Source organism: Misgurnus anguillicaudatus, chromosome 11 (genome assembly GCF_027580225.2).
Source record: "Misgurnus anguillicaudatus chromosome 11, ASM2758022v2, whole genome shotgun sequence".
Classification (NCBI taxonomy): Eukaryota; Metazoa; Chordata; class Actinopteri; order Cypriniformes; family Cobitidae; genus Misgurnus; species Misgurnus anguillicaudatus.
Window position 1 is genome coordinate 22,715,573 of NC_073347.2, and position 20,077 is coordinate 22,735,649.

General features: G+C 39.1%; 1 protein-coding gene across 3 annotated transcripts in view; it reads left to right on the forward strand.

Moving 5' to 3' along the window:
* Nucleotides 1-20,077, forward strand: part of unc5b (unc-5 netrin receptor B) — a 94,457-nt gene that overhangs the window by 57,215 nt on the left and 17,165 nt on the right. For 2 of the 3 annotated variants that reach the window (XR_012372162.1, XM_055170364.2), the window contains exons 2-8: nucleotides 4,183-4,407; nucleotides 4,501-4,644; nucleotides 5,793-5,896; nucleotides 6,096-6,276; nucleotides 8,053-8,220; nucleotides 8,490-8,654; nucleotides 10,601-10,633. Coding sequence is in view for 2 of the 3 variants with exons in the window: in XM_055170364.2 (XP_055026339.1) it covers nucleotides 4,183-4,407; nucleotides 4,501-4,644; nucleotides 5,793-5,896; nucleotides 6,096-6,276; nucleotides 8,053-8,220; nucleotides 8,490-8,654; nucleotides 10,601-10,633 (1,020 nt within the window). In the remaining variant the exon portion in view is untranslated. The remainder of the gene's footprint in view (nucleotides 1-4,182; nucleotides 4,408-4,500; nucleotides 4,645-5,792; nucleotides 5,897-6,095; nucleotides 6,277-8,052; nucleotides 8,221-8,489; nucleotides 8,655-10,600; nucleotides 10,634-20,077) is intronic. The other variant, XM_055170365.2, reaches the window with a different exon arrangement.

Below are 20,077 nucleotides of genomic sequence, written 5' to 3' on the forward strand. Positions count from 1 at the left end.
GATCACACAGATCAACTGTGTGTCTTTCTCACTGTGGGTTTAGAGAAAGGACGTAGCTGTCAAATAGTGACACAAATTTAGTCTGACACTTTCATGCAGGACCTTCAAGTGGCCTTCCAGCCACTGACCTATGTGACGTGCGTGCCGGTAAATTTGATTTTGTTGCGTGCTTTGCACTCCATGACACCACACTGGCCTCCACCCATTTTGACATGTCAAGAAAAATCCTGGTATAGTGTTATTAACAAGTATTTTTATAATATACCAGCACTCTGATGGTGTGATACATTATTTTTGTATTTATATTTGATACATTTGGAATGTTGTAATGCTTCAGTGTATTGTGGTCTTTGGTCAAACCCAGTTTGCTCTATTTTTGTCCCTCGATCTGGCTTTTGTACGTTGACCTGACTTGTATAGTAGTCTCCTTTTTTCTACACCCTCCCAAATCCAATTTTCAGCTTGCTTTCTCCTCACCTCTCTCACCTCGGCAGCGCACGGACATGTCCAGACTCCGGTACCTCTCATACGCTTATTCCATCAAACACAATGGCACGGAAAGTCAGTCGCCCTGCATGTCAGGGTTCAGAGCACTTATGCTGTCCCCACCTCACTCTCTATCGCTCTCTTTAAATCCACAGTACAGCATGTATTGGCCACCTTTTAGTGGTGCAACACCCTGTGTCGGTTAGAATGAGTGTTTCTGTAATTCAGATCAGGGGTGTCATGCACCAATTTTTTTTAACTCTTTTCCCGCCATTGACAAGTTAACTCATCAATTAAGAAAAAGCTTGACTGTAAATTTCGTCACTGCCCCTTTTTGGGGGAAACAAACCAGACCTTCCATTGACTTCCATTCAAAATAGCGGAACAAAGCAACGTTCGTACACAGCCGGCAGGCGTAAATAACTTATGAAATCACTCAGATTAAACATGTTGAGTAATTATCTGTCCACCCCGCCTGCCATAGATACATTAACACATTTGATTTGGTCAATATAAAAACATTCTCCCAGCGTCAAATTTGTGTAACAACGCTTTCCAGTGATTGCTGGAAAATCACTAAGGCTAGTTGTATGGCTGGACGGAAAAGTGCACTCTAAATATAAAGACATAATATATAAATACGAAGTAACTTTCAAATACGAAGTAAAATCATTCAAATCCCTGTTGACTCGATGAGGTACGAGTAAATGTCCGGGTAAGACACCTCTGGCCAATAGGGAGCGTTGTTACACAAATTTGACGCTGGGAGAATGAAAGAGACATGTTTTTGTGTTGACCAAATTAAATGTATCTTTCGCGCTCTATGGCAGGCAGGGTGGACAGACAACCACTCAACATGTTCAATCTGAGTTATTTACACCTGCCGGCTGTGTACGAGGGTTGATTTGTTCCGCTATTTTGAATGGAAGTCAATGGAATGTCTAGTTTGTTTTCCCCCAAAAGTGGCCGTGAACCTGTTCAGATACATTCTATGACATTGCGCCGGTTGTGCGTATCCACCAGGTGGCGCACTTCCGCAAATTATACAACCCGGAAGTAACTCCTCACGTGAAAGAGAAAAATGAGAAAAGAACTCCATTGCTCAATTGAGTCCCAATTCGCCTACTTATACTACGACCTAAAAGTATGTACTGTTTTTTGTGAGGAAAACGTACATACTTTTGAGTGTGTAGCAAAAGAGTATGCACGTTCTGGGACATACTTCGATGACGTCATGCAACCTGAACGAAAACGTGGTTGCCTAGTTATGCACACCACAACTGTTAACATTATTTCATTCATTCTTATAACTTATGTCCAATATAATTTTATTTACTATTCTCATCTTTTTTTCTCATCGTTTTTTTCCCACAATACATTTTACACATTTGTTCTACCAAGTTGAGGAGTGAAGCTATGTTTATATAAAATTATTAGAGGAATGGATTTTTGCATTCAATTTTACGTCATATGTGAGCATGTGTGATTCCGCGCCCCCATGAACTTTGGCAAACTTTGGCATTGTACCAAGAAGATGAGTCTAGAAATCTCTACTAATTTAATGTTGAAACGGTCACATTTTAAACTATACATTTTCTACACAGAGGAGGTTAACTACACATTACCGTACTGGGGTTTGGAATGTTGTGAGCGTTTTTTACACGTTTTAATTCCTCAGATAGCCAAATGCAACAGCAGCAACAAAGCTTGTGAGCACAAAGCTCTGTCTACAACGCCTGCTATCAAGAATAAAGTTATGTAACACAATCAAAATCACAGGATTCCCAAGGATCCTTGAAATCCTTGAAAGTTTGTGAATCTGGGGGGAAAAATGCAAGGCCCTGGGAAGTTTTTGAAAATATTCATACTTAGATACAGGTCATTGAAAGTGCTTGAATCTGTTTATGCAAGAAGTTTTCTAGAAAAAATCCATATTATTCCCTGTGTAGTGTAGGATAATATCATAAAAATAATAGACTTTTTAAGCACACGTGCTAAACTGTTCGCTTTAAATGCTTATATCTTCTGTATGCGAATGTTGATTCATACCAAAATGCTTTTTTGCATAGTTGTGTTTGACACATGAATACGTCTTGGGTGTAACTGTTGTTTCCTGAGAAGGGAACGAGACGCTGCGTCTCCCTTGCCATACTTCCTGCGTCCCTCTAACGCCGTCTTTGGCAATATTTCAGATATCGATATACTTCCTGTTCCCGCGTCACCCTGTCTTTGTTTTTAACCCTCACCATTGGTTGAATTTGATATACGCATACAGACGCACTTACCCCTGGAGGCGTCCCCAAAGTGTCACTGCAGTGATGCAGTGCGAGTTCCCTTGAAAGGGAACTGTAACAATGTATTTTAAAACTAAAGGTAACACGATGTAACCTTGCTCTCACTTGAAATGTGTCCCCACATTAAGTCCTTGAATTTGAGGGTATTGGACCTGGAAAGTCCTTGAAAGGTCCTTGAATTTGAAGTTGACTAAGGTGTAGAAACCCTGAAAACACTATCAAAACGGCAAAAATCTCTAAAAAAAAGTGACAAGGATGCAGCACAGAATTGTGCATATTAAACAGATTAAAAAAGAAGTAACAGATTAATGAATGATTCTTTGATTTTGAGTTTGCATGCAAAATCCATTTGGCTCAAAAAAAAAACGAGGGGGCACGTGCCCCCGTAGGTTGAATGGGCATGACGCCTCTGCCTCAGATGGTATTCTGTTAGCAGTTGAAAAGATCACAGATTTGATCCTCAGGGAACACACATTCTGATAAAAAAATGGATACTAAATGCATAAATGTACTTGTTTTTTAGTCACATCATTACGATGACAGTTGATGACAGTGTTTGCTTGATAATTAAACTCATGGGCTTTCAGTCCCGAGCAGTTTATAGTGGTTGAAAAATTCTTTGTTGTGACAAAAGAGAGGTTTTATCCTTCTAGGGATTTATTTTTGTTTTTAATTGCCTTCATTGTCATCTATGATTATGCCTGTGAATGAGTCTCGGAAATGAATTTTTATGGTTGACAAATGTGCCTCATCCAGAACTGAGTCAGTCTTTTGTTTTTAACTTACTTACATCTGAATAAAATCATTTTTACACGTTATTTGGATAGCTGATAAAAGTAAGAAAAAGATTTGTCGGCTCTGAAAAGTGTTGCAAATCGCTTTAAGTGCAAACGAACGACTTTGCAGTTTTGCCCTGCGGTGGTGATGTCTCCAGACCTAATTTTTGCTTGGTAGTCAATAGTCTGTGTAGCTTTTAGCTTTTACCGAAAGGTTAACAGCATTGTCGTGTTAGAGGTGACAGGGGCCCGGGTGTGGAGCCGTGAAGCACGCGGGCCCCTGGATGAGCTCTGCGCTGTGAGGGATGTGTCACCAGGAAAATGTCAGGGGATAATGTGTGATCACTGGACGTTTGAATGGAAGGTCAAGCTGCCCGCCTTTACTCTGGTTCTGCTTGGACTCCTCAGGGATGCTTTGCCGAGCATAAGAGCATGAGACTAAACTTGAAATGTCAAAGACCAAGGCTATCTTAATAGTCACTAGCATGCGCACCGTTAGTCTTGCCATTACCCTCAAGGCCAAACTCATTTTCAGTGACAGATAGTATATACTGAGATACTCATGTACTGTAAATACACACACATAATTTGTGCATGTTTTATTCTTTCTCTCTCTTTCTCTTTAGATGGAAGTGATTACAGCGAGGTTCTTCCCGACTCCTTTCCGTCTGCTCCGGCTGAACCGTTGCCGGAATTTCAGACTGAACCGGAGGATGCCTTCATTGTGAAAAACAGACCGGTCAAGCTTTCCTGCAAGGCTGCCCCTGCCACGCAGATATACTTCAAGTGCAATGGAGAATGGGTTAACCAGAATGACCACGTAACTAAGGAAAGCCTGGACCCCATCACAGGTAAATCCTGCTAAAAGGTTTTGTTGACACTTTAACTGCAAAAAGTTGATATATTTAGATTTATGTCGTCTTCCCATCTTTCTTCTGTTTCAGGTCTGGTTACGCGTGAAGTGGACATCTCTGTCTCTAGGACGCAGGTGGAAGAATTGTTTGGGCTGGAGGATTATTGGTGCCAGTGTGTTGCCTGGAGCTCAGCAGGCACCACAAAGAGCCGACGGGCATACGTCCGCATCGCCTGTGAGTTTGTCAGCTGGTTATGAAATACTTTAATAGACTGCATTTAGGAGACCTGAACAAAAGCTGTTTTGACCGTACAACCCTTAAGGGGGCGTGTACACCAGGGCATTTTTCCTGTGGCTGGCGTATGTTTTCAATTGTTTGCAGTGGAAGGGCCATGCTTTTAAAAAACACAACCAGCTGGCGGTTTTTCCTGTGTTTGTGTTACTGTTATAAATTGGCACTATTTTCCATTTGAAGGAATATGGTACATTATTTAATTTAAAGGACAATTCCATAACACATTGAAAAGGAATCCTTCGGTTGTTATTTTGCCCAAATTTGTGCCAATTTGAAGGAACCATTCTTTGGAATGGATTTTAACATGGTAAATTTTGTTTAAAAGAGCTAAAAAAACCTTAAAAGCCTCAAAGAATTATTAAATAAACCAAAATATTTAATAAGCATAGATGGAAAGGTTGAAAGAATTTGTTACACTGCCTGTGAAAACCCAACTAAAGTCATTTTTTTGTGATTTGCTGTTTTCAACTCTACATAAAATCATCCTAAATAATAGTGTTGCCTCAGAATAAAAGATTTTGTTTACATAATATATGTGGGTGTACTGTGTATAATAATGATGTATAAATACACACACGCATGTATATAATTAAGAAACATTTGCATGTGTATATACATGTTTATATTTATATATAATTTATATTATATATAAATATAAATATTTATTATATAAATATATTTTTTTCTTAAAATTATACATGTATGTGTGTGTGTGTTTATATAGACATAATTATTATACACAGTACATCCACATATATTATGTAAACAAAAACTTTTATTCTGCAAACGATTAGTGGCGACTAATTCTGAAGCAGCACTAAATAATGTAAAGAAAATTTTGTGGAAAATAACCATGATATCTTTATAATTGACTGAGTAAGGCCATGTTAAAGTTTGAAATCAATGAGTGAAATCAAACTTTGATGCTAATTACTTAGATTATGAGACTTTAACCTTGATTTCATTTATAGAAATTTATGAAAGATCCATTTGTTGGCTCATATTCTATAGCAAAAAAGGAATCACATTGACATATCTTTTGTCATAGTTTGTTGTGGTAAAAAAATATTTTTGTGTATGTTAATTAGACCTAAGGAAAAACTTTGAGCAGGAGCCACTCGGCAGGGAGGTTCGTCTGGAACAGGAGGTCTTGCTGCAATGTCGTCCTCCAGAAGGCATCCCACCTGCTGAGGTGACAATTCTTCTTCATCATTTCCTATTATTGTTTGAACCATATATTTTACACATTTTATATTGAACAACTCTGTTATATTTAAAAAAAAATTCAACTTTGTGTTTCAAATGATAAGGTTCTTTCAAAGTGCAATTTTAATCCAGATTTACATCATTCTTCCATACACTGAATGGATTGATTTCCCATAATGGCACAGGTGGACTGGCTGAGGAATGAAGAGCTCATTGACCCGACGTTGGATTCTAACTTTCTAATTACCATCGACCACGACTTGATCATCAAACAGGCTCGACTCTCTGACACAGCTAACTACACCTGCGTGGCTCGCAATGTGGTCGCTAAGCGACGCAGCAGCACTGCGACACTCATCGTCTACGGTAACCACTTGACCAATCAGAGTCCCTGCAGAAAGCTAAATTACTGAATGAATGTGTGAGGAAGAAGTCAACAACTCGCAGCATATTGTTAAACACAGGGGGTGCTATTTATGTTAATTTATATTAATTAAAGATGCAATGTGTGACTTTTAGAAGGATCTCTTGACAGAAATGCAATATAATATACACAACTATATAATCAGTGGTGTATAAAGACCTTACGTAATGAACTGTATTGTTTTATTACCTTATGGAAAACAAGTCTATATTTTACTATGTTCTTACTTAAACTTAGACAAATTAATACATAGCTATCTTTACAGCGCGTTGTGAATGTGTTAGCATTTAGCCTAGCCCCATTCATTCCTTAGGATCCAAACAGGGACGAATTTAGAAGCAATCAAACACTTCCATATTTTCCCTATTTAAAGACTGTTACATAAGTAGTTACACGAGTAAGTATGGTGGCTCAAAATAAAACATTAGCAACAAGCAATTTTTTAAGTGTATAAAAATGAGATCTATATTGTGTGGCGGAAGAGCACTTAGTTTGCAGCACTTTGATCTTGGCACGCAGTGACATCATTAAACTAAGTGCTCTTCCGCCATACAATAAAGTTCGCATTTTTATCCGCTTAAAAAAATCACAAAGTTTTAATTTGTACCACCATACTTACTCATGTAACTACTCATGTATCAGTCTTCAAATAAGGAAAACATGGAAGTGCCCGGTGGCCCCCAAACTCATCCCCGCTTGGATCCCAACGAATGAATGGGGCTAGGCCAAATGCTAATACATTGATGAGGCGCTGTACAAAGGTAAAATGCACGCATTGAAAAAAGATAGGTATGTATTAATTCGTCTAAGTTGAGGTAAGAACATAGTAAAATATAAAAAAAACGGTGGTGTTTTCCTTTAAAATGAGCCATTATTATCTACATACACCGTGGTTCTCTTTACATGGAAGTCACCACCATGTTTCTACAGGAGCTTTTAATGGACAAGCTGTTCTACACAGCGTGTTTTGTCCTTACGTTGTCTCAGGTGACGACATTTTTGTCCTGTGGCAGCTATCGTATGCATTTCGAAATTGAGGGGTGAGTTGGGTACTTGCAATTCCCATTTCACCAAAAACCCACATTGCACCATTAATTTATGTATTTATTTAAGTATAATAATGTATTAATTCATATAATACAGCAGTTAACTTTTTTTTTTTTTGATGTAGGCCTCTATATGCAATAGAAAACGGTATATACGTAAAAATAAATGTTCAGTAAACAGCAACTAAAAAGCAACCCAGAATGATTCACCACTGCAGTGGTACCATTAATGCGAATTGTAATGCGCTACCCAAACAGCACAGCATGACTCAAAGGATAAGTACTTGCATGACACACTACAGTGCCGATCGTTTTTCGGTTTGTGTGATTTGATATATTTTTGCATAATGTATTTTCCCTTTAGTCAAAAATATATACAAAACATACTACATAAATAAATAAACAATACAATTATAATTGAACACTTTGCCTCTTTCTTGTCATTGTTTTGACACTGGCACATATGTGAGATTGTCAGCCACTGTTATGATATCTAACATCTGGGGTGCTTTACCATTTTAGGACTTATGCTGTAATTTGGCTAGCACAAGATTCCTTTCGCATTGTTGTCTGTTTCTTTTACAGTCCAGTTACAGTGTAATGTGCTCCATTTTCCTCAGAGCAAACGGCTTGTCCTGTCTCATGATATCTGTCTGACTCCTTCTTCCTTAGTGAGTGGCGGTTGGTCATCCTGGACAGAGTGGTCGGAGTGCAATGCTCAGTGTGGGCGGGGCTGGCAGCGACGGACACGCAGTTGCACCAATCCGGCACCTCTCAATGGAGGTGCCTTCTGTGAAGGCCCACCTTTTCAGAGAGTCACCTGTACCACACTTTGTCCAGGTGAAATATGTAACAACTTTACATAGCTATATTTACTTATGCACACTCATATATGCAACATATACAGCTATTTGTCCAGCCAACTAAATTATTCAACATTCGAAGTGGATCAAAACCCTAAATAAAACCAATCCCTAAAACTCGTTCTTGTCTTAGATACTAACTTTGATAAACTTTTTTGATTCACTTCCACTGTAGTTGATCTTTGAGTTTTCACTAAGAATTGAAAAATAATTGTTTTGTCATACAATGACAATGTATTTTCTTAGTGGATGGAGGCTGGACAGAGTGGGCCAAGTGGTCTGCCTGTGGGACGGAGTGCACCCACTGGCGCAGCCGTGAATGTCAGGCGCCCCCGCCACGCAACGGAGGACGTCATTGCATCGGGAGCATGATGGAGAGCAAGAACTGCACAGAGGGACTGTGTGCCCGCAGTAAGTCACATGACCCATGACATTTACAAGCATCTCTCATATACGCACAGGAAAAGGGTTGGCACGGGGATCTGCATCAGATAAATAACTTATAGACTTTATGCATTTGTAATTTTAGAGTAGGCACACATTTGGCACTTTACAGTAACTCAACGTTGCACTGATAAAATAGGTGCTTAACACAATACCTAGCCAGTCCTTTCAGAAAAATGTTTTTTTTTTTTTGATTGTTGCAAGCAAAAATCCTTGATCTTGTGGCATGTTTTCTTAAAAAATGCGATGGAATATACTGGATTTCTATGCAATTTTATGCGATACAATGGCGGGAACTTGCAAAAACTGTTTGGAACTTTTGCAGCTTTTCAATGATGTTCCAGTCATGTAATTACGTCACTTCGTAACGTTCCCATGGCAACAAGGGACATGGCTTCGCTTGTGTGAAGTAAATGCAACATTTTTCGACTTTCTGCTAAGATATATGTGATTTTTTTCTACGAAAATGCTGTGATTATGAAATCATGCAAGCCTCGCATATTTTTAGATGCGGAAATCTGCAATTTATGCGGCGACAGTGCGGCCTATTTAAAAAAAATGCGCCCCCCCCGCATAAATATGCGGACTTTGACTGATTATGCATTGAATCATGCAATCGCATAATCACGGTTTTCTGGAGGGACTGCCTAGCATTCCAAATAAATCAACAATCCACAACATTACGACCGTCACGCAATGATAGTCCAATAAAGGCACACTGTACACTAAACCCAAGTAAACCTGGTAGGCTATATCAGTGGATGTATATTATAATTTTATTGTATGATTTGAATAGCCGTACATGTATGCAGTACCCTAACAGTATTATCATCCATCCCTACTCTATTTTCGCCTTCTTGTACTACAGTAGGTAAAGAGATTGTCATAGGCAGACTGCTTATCCTGTGTCTGTGGAGCAGGCAGATAGCAGCTAAAGCAAAACGAGTGGTGAAGTAAAGCACAGAAATCCGCTCAGAGAAAGTTTCCCGCCAAGTCACAATTCGTTTCTATGAAAGGGTCGAACAGAATGGAATTCCCATGAATCAGTCCTGAATATAAGGCAGACATCAGAGAGTTACCTCTGGACACAGCACCCCATACCGTTTACAAACATACCACCCGAGGCAGTCATCTGCCTATACTGCCCGTCCCGGGCTTCAATACTGCTCCAATCAAAAAATGTATGATTTATTCTGTATGGGAAAACATAAAATAATTTTGCACAATGGTTCCACCTACTGTATCTGAGATACACCCCACCCCTTAGCGGTGGGCAGAAGGGTACATTTAGAGGTTTTAAAGACAAATTGTACTTAAAACAAGGGAGTAAAGAACCACACAAGTGGATCATCCATGGAATTGTGAGCCAAATTTATCTTGACACTGGGTGTTCGTTGAAGCCGATTTTGGAGAGCACATCAGCAGGCAGCTTTGAATTAACCTAGGAGACCACCAATAGCATGCTTACACACACTTCGAGTATACAAACACTGTTCAGCACAGCACAGACTGCCTAGTGTGGTCTTTCTGGACTGAATGTTGGAGTACAACCCAGATTCCAGCATTAATAATGCAGCACAGACACTCTCACACACACACACACACACACACACACACACACACACTCACACACACACACACACACATACTGTATATACCATCAGAAATAATTCCTCTACTGCCTACAGTCTCCTGAGCACTCTGTTAAGTCATTTACTTTTGCCTCGTCTGCTGTAAATCATTTCAGTGTTTATGTTTTGATGTTTTAATTGCAGTCTTGTTTTTGCATTTATTGATTATTTGTTCCACTTTCATTTGCAGCCGTCTCTGATCTAAAGTCATAACTTGCCCATCCATCCTCATGTTCATTCTTTCTTGTTCTTTTTCTTTGTTTTTGCCTTTTTTTCTGACAGATAAAAAGGTTTCTATTGAACATTCAAGTCATCGTAAGTTTTTCTTTTAATAACAAACTTTCTTTATTGGGCACTCTGTTATTTGGTATACGTTAACCTGAAAGATTCACTACAGTATGTGTGTGTGTGTGTGTGTGTAGCGTTGCACTCTTTCTAAGCTGTTTTTTCACACATCTGGATCGGTTGTGTATTGATTTTCCTGTATTATAAAGGCAGACCATGTCTTGCGAGATGGTCAAATAAAGATATACATGTCGCTGTCCACTTTCTACATTTAATTTTCTTGTAGTTGTTGTTTAGAGATTTATATTTAGCGGTCGACTGATGTGGGTTTTTAAGTGCTTGATGCCAAAACTGATATGTAATGACTGAGGTGGCTGATGGCCAGTATAATATCCATATACGGGTGATTCTCACGAAAACTTTGTTTTAAAAATGTCAAGCATGAAAATGTAAAAATTGCTTAAATTTACTTTTTTTCCCACCAGACATTGAAAAACAAAGTCTGGAGTAAATGGGAACATTAATTTAAAAACTTTTACTTATCATTTAACACTTTTTGTAACATAATTTAAAAAATTAGTCCTAAAAAATCTCATTACCGCAACAGTCAGAAAACATCAACACTGACTTATTTTCAAAATGACATGACAAACCTGAAAGAACATAATTTGGAGATTCTGCACATGCATTTAAAATCAAAGTATTATGCTTTTATTAATTAAATTAACATTTAATAAGCATCTGTTGCGGTAATGATAATCAAAATGTCGTGTAAGCATTCTGACAAGACAATATTTCAAATTAACTGTAAAAAAATGATCTTACCTGGTAGCCATCTTGAAGTAACTGGTCCATGTGCTTGGTCACTCAAAATCAAACTTTATTAAAATTCTGTATGTGTGCTTAAACTGTTCTCAAAAAGTGTTGCGGAGGATGAGAACATCATTCAGGCATGGACACATCATTTTCCTAATTTTTCTTCATTATTATTAAACATGAATATTCAGTAAATATTTTTTCTGTCATCTAAAGTAGTCTAGCAAAACATCCATTTATTTTTTTCTTAATATTTTTGTGTTAATTTGATTAAATTACAACATAACGCATGTTAAAACACAGCCGGACACATTGCAGTAATGAGAATTTCAGCAGAAAATGAGATAAATTTCCAATTATAAATTCTTATGTTGAAATCACACATTGTGCAAGGTAGAACACAGTATTGTGTTAATTCTGATGCTTTTTAATGTTACTATATTACACATTTTAAAGCTAAAATCATTAGTGCCGTGGTGTTTCAATGGTTTCGTGAGAATCACCCATACACTGGGATATAAAAGTGTGTGAATTTCAGAAATTCTTATTATTTGGTTTGCACCCATTTTGAACTAAAAACATAATGCACTTGAGAATGTGCTAAACACACAGTTATCAGCCAATGCTGCCAATCTCAATATGACATATAATGGCTGATGAATTAATTAATTACAGGTCTATCATTTTTACAATTTAAAATATCACTTTTAGGTTCTCTCCAGCATTATGGTATATAAAAATTGCAAATATATTTGGTGCTGAGAATCTTAAACTCCACATAATGATTTAAACATACATATGTATTTGTTATTTTTTAGATTCATGCTGTATCATACAGTAGATGTAATTTATAACATTAAAACTGCAAGCAGTGATGGAAGGGCCCTCGCACACCTGACACCGCCACGCGTGGAATAAGAATTAAAGGGAACAGTAGTAAATAGGCATTTAAGCATGTAAACATAGGTGAACCATTTGAAAGTGTAGTATAATGTGCCACATTTCCTGTTGCTAATTACAAATGACAGCGAGGTAGCATCGTGTAAGATAGCATGAGAGAGAGAGAGAGAGAGAGTGAGTGAGCGAGTGTGTGTGAGTATGAGTGACTACATGTAAATATTGGCACGTAGATGTGTTCTGTCCAGGACTCTTATCAATCATGTGAAGTTTGGGACAAATCCGACATTGCATTATCATTGTAAACATGTTACTTCCTGTTACCAGCTGGTGGCGCTATGACCGTAACTGACTATTGGCATCATAAGTGACTATCAGTGATGGGAGTAACGCGTTACTGTAACTCCACTATTTTTTTAAATCAAGTAACGCAATTACAATTACTGAAATTTAAATGAGTTCGTTACTCGCGTTACTCTATTTTGTAAAAAATAGACAAGACATATCTGACGTCGCAGGACCGTAGTTGGCGGTGCAATGATTCATTACACTTCATCATAGCTGACAGTGCATATAGAATGAACATGAAAAATCTAAACGGGACAACATACCTTTGTTTAAAAATTGTGCGCAAGTCATAATCCATCCGGTCTCATGTTTGTAAATTATCTTCACCAAGCAATCGCTGTATGACATCAACTTGCATTTGTAGTCCACAAAGGTAATAAATCTAAGAAATGTTCATATATTCTTAGATGTTTACATCGGCTTCATGGAAGAGAACGATCCGCGATTGTTGTTTCCACTAAAATATTCACACTGCGGTGTACACCCGTGTTAAAACTCCATAGTATGTGTGAGCTCGCTTTTAGTTTTAGTTTCAGTCTCTCCGTATCCGAACAAAAAATCCACTCGCTCTGTGTCCGTCTGACAAAACAATCCACTCGCTCTGTGTCCGTCCGACAAAACAATCCACGTAGCCTACTCCGTTTTCTGAATAAATATCTTCCTTTAATCCTGTGTATCATTTAAATCCAACAGAAAACAAACAATATATGACCAAAGAGCGCAGTCCCTGCGGCAAGCTTCACAAGCTGTGTTCCAATTCAAGGGCTGCACCCTACTAAGCATGCAATAAAAGGTGAGCACTCGGCCATTCAAGGCGCTCAGAAGTTCGCGAAGAGAACTGAAATGAGACGGTCTAACCTTCGGAGGACCCATAATTTGCCTCATCTGCTGCATGCGCATCGCGCCTGTCAGCAGGACACAGCGGAGACGTTTCTAACTTATTAAAATAAATATGAAATCAGAAAAATTATAATTTATTTTACAAAATTTGACATGTTGACACAATTGTCTCCAAATTTTTAAAGAGACACTACACAATTTTAACACATTTTATATTTTTGTAAACATGCAGAATATTTGTCTAAATGGTCTAAATGATATACATAAATAAACTAAGTTTACATATTAAGATAATTTCTAACAAAAATATTCAAAGGTTGAATCTAAAGCAAAATAGGCTCCTACAGTATGTGATATATTAGAGTCTTACGTGTAAAATAGCCCATCCATATAATTTTACTGTTTGACTGTTCAGTACTGTTCATATTTACATTTAAAAAGCAGACATAAAAGTAACTTAAAAGTTACTTTTCTAAGTAACTAATTACTTTTGATATACAGTAACCGGTAGAGTAATTCAGTTACTTTTAAAAGAAGTAATTAGTAACTAACGAATTACTAATTTTTTAGTAACTTGCCCAACACTGGTGACTATTGACATGTAGATGTGTTCAGTCCAGGACTCTTATTAATCATGTAAAGTTAGGGGAAAGATCGGTCATTGCATAATCAGTGTAAACATGTCACTTCCTGTTGTCAGCTGGTGGCGCTATAACCATAAGTGACTATTGACATGTAGATGTATTCAGTCCAGGACTCTTATTAATCATGTGAAGTTTGGGACAGATCAGACATTGCATAATCAGTGTAAACATGTCACTTCCTGTTGTCAGCTGGTGGAGCTATAACCATAAGTGACTATTGACATGTAGATGTGTTCAGTCCAGGACTCTTATTAATAATGTGAAGTAAGGGAAAGATCAGACATTGCATAATCAGTGTAAACATGTCACTTCCTGTTGCCAGCTGGTGGCGCTATAACCATAAGTGACTATTGACATGTAGATTTCTTCAGTCCAGGACTCTTATTAATAATGTGAAGTAAGGGAAAGATCGGACATTGCATAATCAGTGTAAACATGTCACTTCCTGTTGCCAGCTGGTGGCGCTATAACCATAAGTGACTATTGACATGTAGATGTGTTCAGTCCAGGACTCTTATTAATCATGTGAAGTTTGGGACAGATCAGACATTGGATAATCATTGTAAACATGTCACTTCCTGTTGCCAGCTGGTGGCGCTATAACCATAAGTGACTATTGACATGTAGATGTGTTCAGTCCAGGACTCTTATTAATCATGTGAAGTTTGGGACAGATCAGACATTGGATAATCATTGTAAACATGTCACTTCCTGTTGCCAGCTGGTGGCGCTATAACCATAAGTGACTATTGACATGTAGATGTGTTCAGGTCATGAATCTTAGCAATCATGTGAAGTTTGGGACAGATCGGACACTGTATGCCTGAGTTCCAGCAACCTGTTTCATAGCGAAACATCAAACTTTGGCTGGCCGAAATAGACACAAATTTTAATATAGAATCAAATCCTTCGCAATTTAGCATCACAAAGGCCTTAAGATGAGACTCGCCAAATATGATGATGATCCGACGAAAACTGTAGGAGGAGTTAGTTAAAGTATGACTGCTGGAAATGAGAAAAACTGAGCCAAAATCTGAGAAATAATTCAAAATAGCTGACTTCCTGTTTGGTTTAGGGCATTGCTCCAAGAGACTTTTTTGTAGGGCTTGTAATAATACATGAGCATACCGAAATTCGTACATGTAAGTTAAACACAGTCCAAGGGCTGCTTCATTCAATATTTGAAAGTGGCGCTAAAACATGTTCCTTCAGGTTGCCAGCTGGTGGCGCTATGGCTATAAATTAAAATTGTTATGTAGATGTGTTCAGGTCAGGACTCTTAGCAATCATGTGAAATTTGGGACAGATCGGACATTGTATGCATGAGTTCCAGCAACTTCCTGTTTCATTGGAAAACATCAAATTTGTCGGGCCAGAACCGACACAAATTTTTATGTAGAGTCAAATCCTTCGCAATTTAGCATCACAAAGGCCTTAAGATGACACTCACCAAATATGAAGATGATCCGACGAAAACTGTAGGAGGAGTTAGTTAAAGTATGACGTCTGGAAATGACAAAAACTGCGCCCAAATCACAAAAATAACTCCGAATAGCTGACTTCCTGTTTGGTTTACGGCTTCGCTCCAAGAGACTTTTTTGTAGGTCTTGTCATGCTACAGACGCGTACCTAATTTCGTAATTGTACGTCAAACACAGTCCGAGGGCTGCTTCGTTGAAAATTTGTAGGTGGCGCTATAGAGCCATTTTCTCACGCCTAATTCTAAAGCCTACACCACATGTAAATTTTCATCACTCTTGACATCTGTGCAAAATTTCATGAGTTTTCGAGTATGTTTAGGCCCTCTAAAGTCCCGCTGAAGTCGGAGAAAAAGAAAAAAAATAATAATTAAAGCTGCAAGCAGCGATGGAAGGGCCCTCGCACGCATGTGCACCGCTACCCTATGGCATTAGTAAAGCAGTGAACCAGGGGGATATGAATTAAAGTGGGTTAATATAGGTGGATATTCAAAGGAAAATGTATGTGCCACACCACCTTTGTGCAGCAGGTGGCGCTATGACTGTACATGATTATTATTATATTGACGTGTTCAGGCCGGGACTCTTAACAAACGTGTGAAGTCTGGGGCAGATCGAACAATGTATGTCTGAATTACAACAGCTTCCTGTTTCATGGTGAAACATCACACTTTGCCAGGCCGCCACGGACACGCCCTTAAACGAAAAGTCAAGATCTTCACAATTTATCACTGCAAAGGGCTTAACATCAATCTGACCAAATATGATGATGATTTGATTAAATCTCTAAGAGCAGTAAATCATAGCGTAAAACATGGTATTTCCTGCTACCTCTAGGTGGCGCTATGACTGAAGCTGAATATTGGCATTGAAATGTGTTCAGGTCAAGACTCTTATCAAACATGTGAAGTGTGGGGCAGATTGGACATTGTATACCTGAGTTAGAACAACTTCCTGTTTCATGCGAAAACTCCGAAATTTGTCAGGCCCCCACAGACACACCCTCGAGCGAAAAGTCAAAAGCTCCGCAATTTAGCATCTCAAAGGCCTTTAGATGATACTGACCAAATATGATGATGATCGGATTTAATCTCTAGGAGGAGTTCGTTAAAGTATGAAGCCTGGAAATGACCAAATTTGCACAAAAATCAAGGCAAAAATTCAAAATGGTCGACTTCCTGTTGGGTTTAGAGCTTCGCTCCAAGAGACTTTTTTGTAGGTCTTGGGGTGATAAATGATCCTACCAAATTTCGTATCTGTACGTTTTTCGTAGTGGGGGGCTGTTCTCTTGAAATTTTGCAGGTGGCGCTATCGAGCCATTTCTACACGCCCACTTCTGGCGCCTATACCACATGTAAATTTTCGCCACTCCTGACATGTGTGCAAAATTTCATGAGTTTTCGAGCATGTTTCGCCCCTCAAAAATGCGATTCACTTTGGAGAAGAAGAAGAATAAATAATAATAATAATAAACGGAGCAAAAACAATAGGGTCCTCACACTTGTGTGCTCGGGCCCTAATTAAAGCTGCAAGCAGCGATGGAAGGGCCCTCGCACGCATGTGCACCGCTACCCTATGGCATTAGTAAAGCAGTAAACCAGGGGGGTATGATTTAAAGTGGATAAATACAGGTGGATATTCAAAGGGAAACTGATGTGCCACACCGCCTGTGTGCAGCAGGTGGCGCTATGGCGGTACCTGATTATTGTTATATTGACGTGTTCAGGCCGGGACCCTTATCAAACTTGTGAAGTCGCGGGCAGATTGGATAATGTATGCCTGAATTACAACAGCTTCCTGTTTCATGGCGAAATATCACACTTTGCCAGGCTGCCACGGACACGCCCTTCAACGAAAAGTCAAGATCTTCGCAATTTATCACCGCAAAGGGCTTAACATCAGTCTGACCAAATATGATGATGATTTGATTAAATCTCTAAGAGCAGTAAATCACAGAGTAAAACATGGCATTTCCTGCTACCTCTAGGTGGCGCTATGACTGATGTTGAATATTGGCATTAAAATGTGTTCAGGCCAAGACTCTTATCAAACATGTGAAGTGTGTGGCAGATTGGACATTGTATGCCTGAGTTATAACAACTTCCTGTTTCATGGCGAAAATGCCGAACTTTGGCAGGCCGCCACGGACACACCCTCCAGCGAAAAGTCAAGATCTCCGCAATTTAGCATCGCAAAGGCCTTTAGATGAGACTGACCAAATATGATGATGATCGGATTAAATCTCTAGGAGGAGTTCGTTAAAGTCCGACGCTTGGAAATGTCAAAAAATGACAGAAAAAATTCAAAATGGCCGACTTCCTGTGGGGTTTAGAGCTTCGCTCCAAGAGACTTTTTTGTAGGTCTTGGGGTGATAGATGATCCTACCAAATTTCGTATCTGTACGTTTTTCGTAGTGGGGGGGCTGTTCTTTTGAAATTTTGCAGGTGGCGCTATCGAGCCATTTCTACATGCCCACTTCTGACGCCTATACCACATGTAAATTTTCACCGCTTCTGACGCGTGTGCAAAATTTCATGAGTTTTTGAGCATGGTTAGGCCTTCAAAAATGCGATTCATTTCGGAAAATAATAATAAATATAGCTGCAAGCAGCGATGGCGGGCCCTCGCACGTTTATTTACCGCTATACGGTGCCTTAGAGAAAACGATGCACGGTGGGCAAGTGCATCAAGTGGGTAAATATCAGTGGATTATTTTATGTTGTTACTGACCCATTTGTGGACTAAGAGGTAAAAGAAACCCCACATTTTAGACAAAGGGGGCGCTAGTGAGCCACTTAAGAGACACGCCTATGTCTGACCTTTTTGACCACACTTAACAGCCGACAACTCTGATGTGTGTTAACTTTTAGGTTAATCTAAGCACGCCAAGAGCCCTAAATATGCCTGAAATAAAAGTAAAGTTTGGGGCGTTGGCATGGGAACAGCGTTCGAGATGTCAAAAATTCCTTCGCAATTTATCATCTACAATGTCTCAGTATCATGTTGACCACTTTTGGTGTCAATCGCATGAATATCCTAGAAGGAGTATTTAAAAGAACATTGGATGGAACAGTCAAAAAAATCAACCTTTATGACTGCAACACTTCCTGGCGCCTGGTGGTGGCGCTATACCCGGGAGTCACAATAGGCACATCGATGCGATCGGAATCTTCAGACGAACAAACACCCCGCGTGTCATCACAATAAGACATTTTTTGCCTTAGATATTAGACACTTCCTGTTTCTCTGATTTCGCCTTGAATTTGTCGCCTCGCCATGGCAGAACCGTTCGAGATATCAAAAATCCCTTCGCAATTTAGCAAGTACAATGTCTTGACATCATGTTCACCACGTTTGGTGTCAATCCCATTAATCCACTAGGAGGAGTATTTAAAAGTTCACCGCATGCATTTTTTAAACAATCCAAAATGGCCGACTTCCTGTTGGGCGGAGCTAATATGTTAGAGTACGAAAGTTGTTCGGGTCGATGAGATCTATATGCGTACCAACTTTCGTACATGTGCGTGCATGTTTGTCCGATCTATGCACCAATGTTTTTTTTTCCATTACAGGGGGCGCTACAGAGCCCCCCTGCCACGCCCGTGTTCCAGCCTTTGGTTTTCTGCGATGACGGACGACTCTGACATCTGTGCCAAATTTCAAGAGTTTTCGAGTATGTTAAGGCACTCAAAATTCCCAAAAGTGTTGAAAAAAATAATAAAAAAAAAAAAAAAAAACAAAAAATAATAAAAATAATAATCCGAGCAAAAACAATAGGGCTTCGCACCTTTCGGTGCAGGCCATTCTGGCCTGCTCCTCGGTGCTCGGGCCCTAATAATAAATTCGAGCAAAAACAATAGGGCTTCGCACCTTTCGGTGCAGGCCATTCTGGCCTGCTCCTCGGTGCTCGGGCCCTAAATATAGCTGCAAGCAGCGATGGCGGGCCCTCGCACTTTTTTTACCGCTACACAGTGCCTCTGAGAAAAACGATGCACGGTGGGCAAGTGCATCAAGTGGGTTAATATCAGTCGACTATTTAATGTTGCTACTGATCCATTTAGGTAAAAGAAACCCCACATTTTAGACAAACGGGGGCGCTAGTGAGCCACTAAATAGACACGCCTTTATCTGACGTTTTTGTCAACACTTAACAGCCGACAACTCTGATGTGTGTGCCAAATTTAAATTTAATCTAAGCCCGCCAAGAGCCTTAAATATGCCTGAAATAAAAGTAAAGTTTGACGTGTTGCCATGGGAACAGCGTTCGAGATGTCAAAAATTCCTTCGCAATTTAGCATCTACAATGTCTTAGGATCATGTTGACCACTTCTCGTGTCAATCGCATGAAAATCCTAGAAGGAGTAATTAAAAGTTAACTGTATGCAACTGAAAGGCTTAAATATGCCTTTAAAATGAAAGTAAAGTTTGACGCATTGCCATGGGAATAGCGT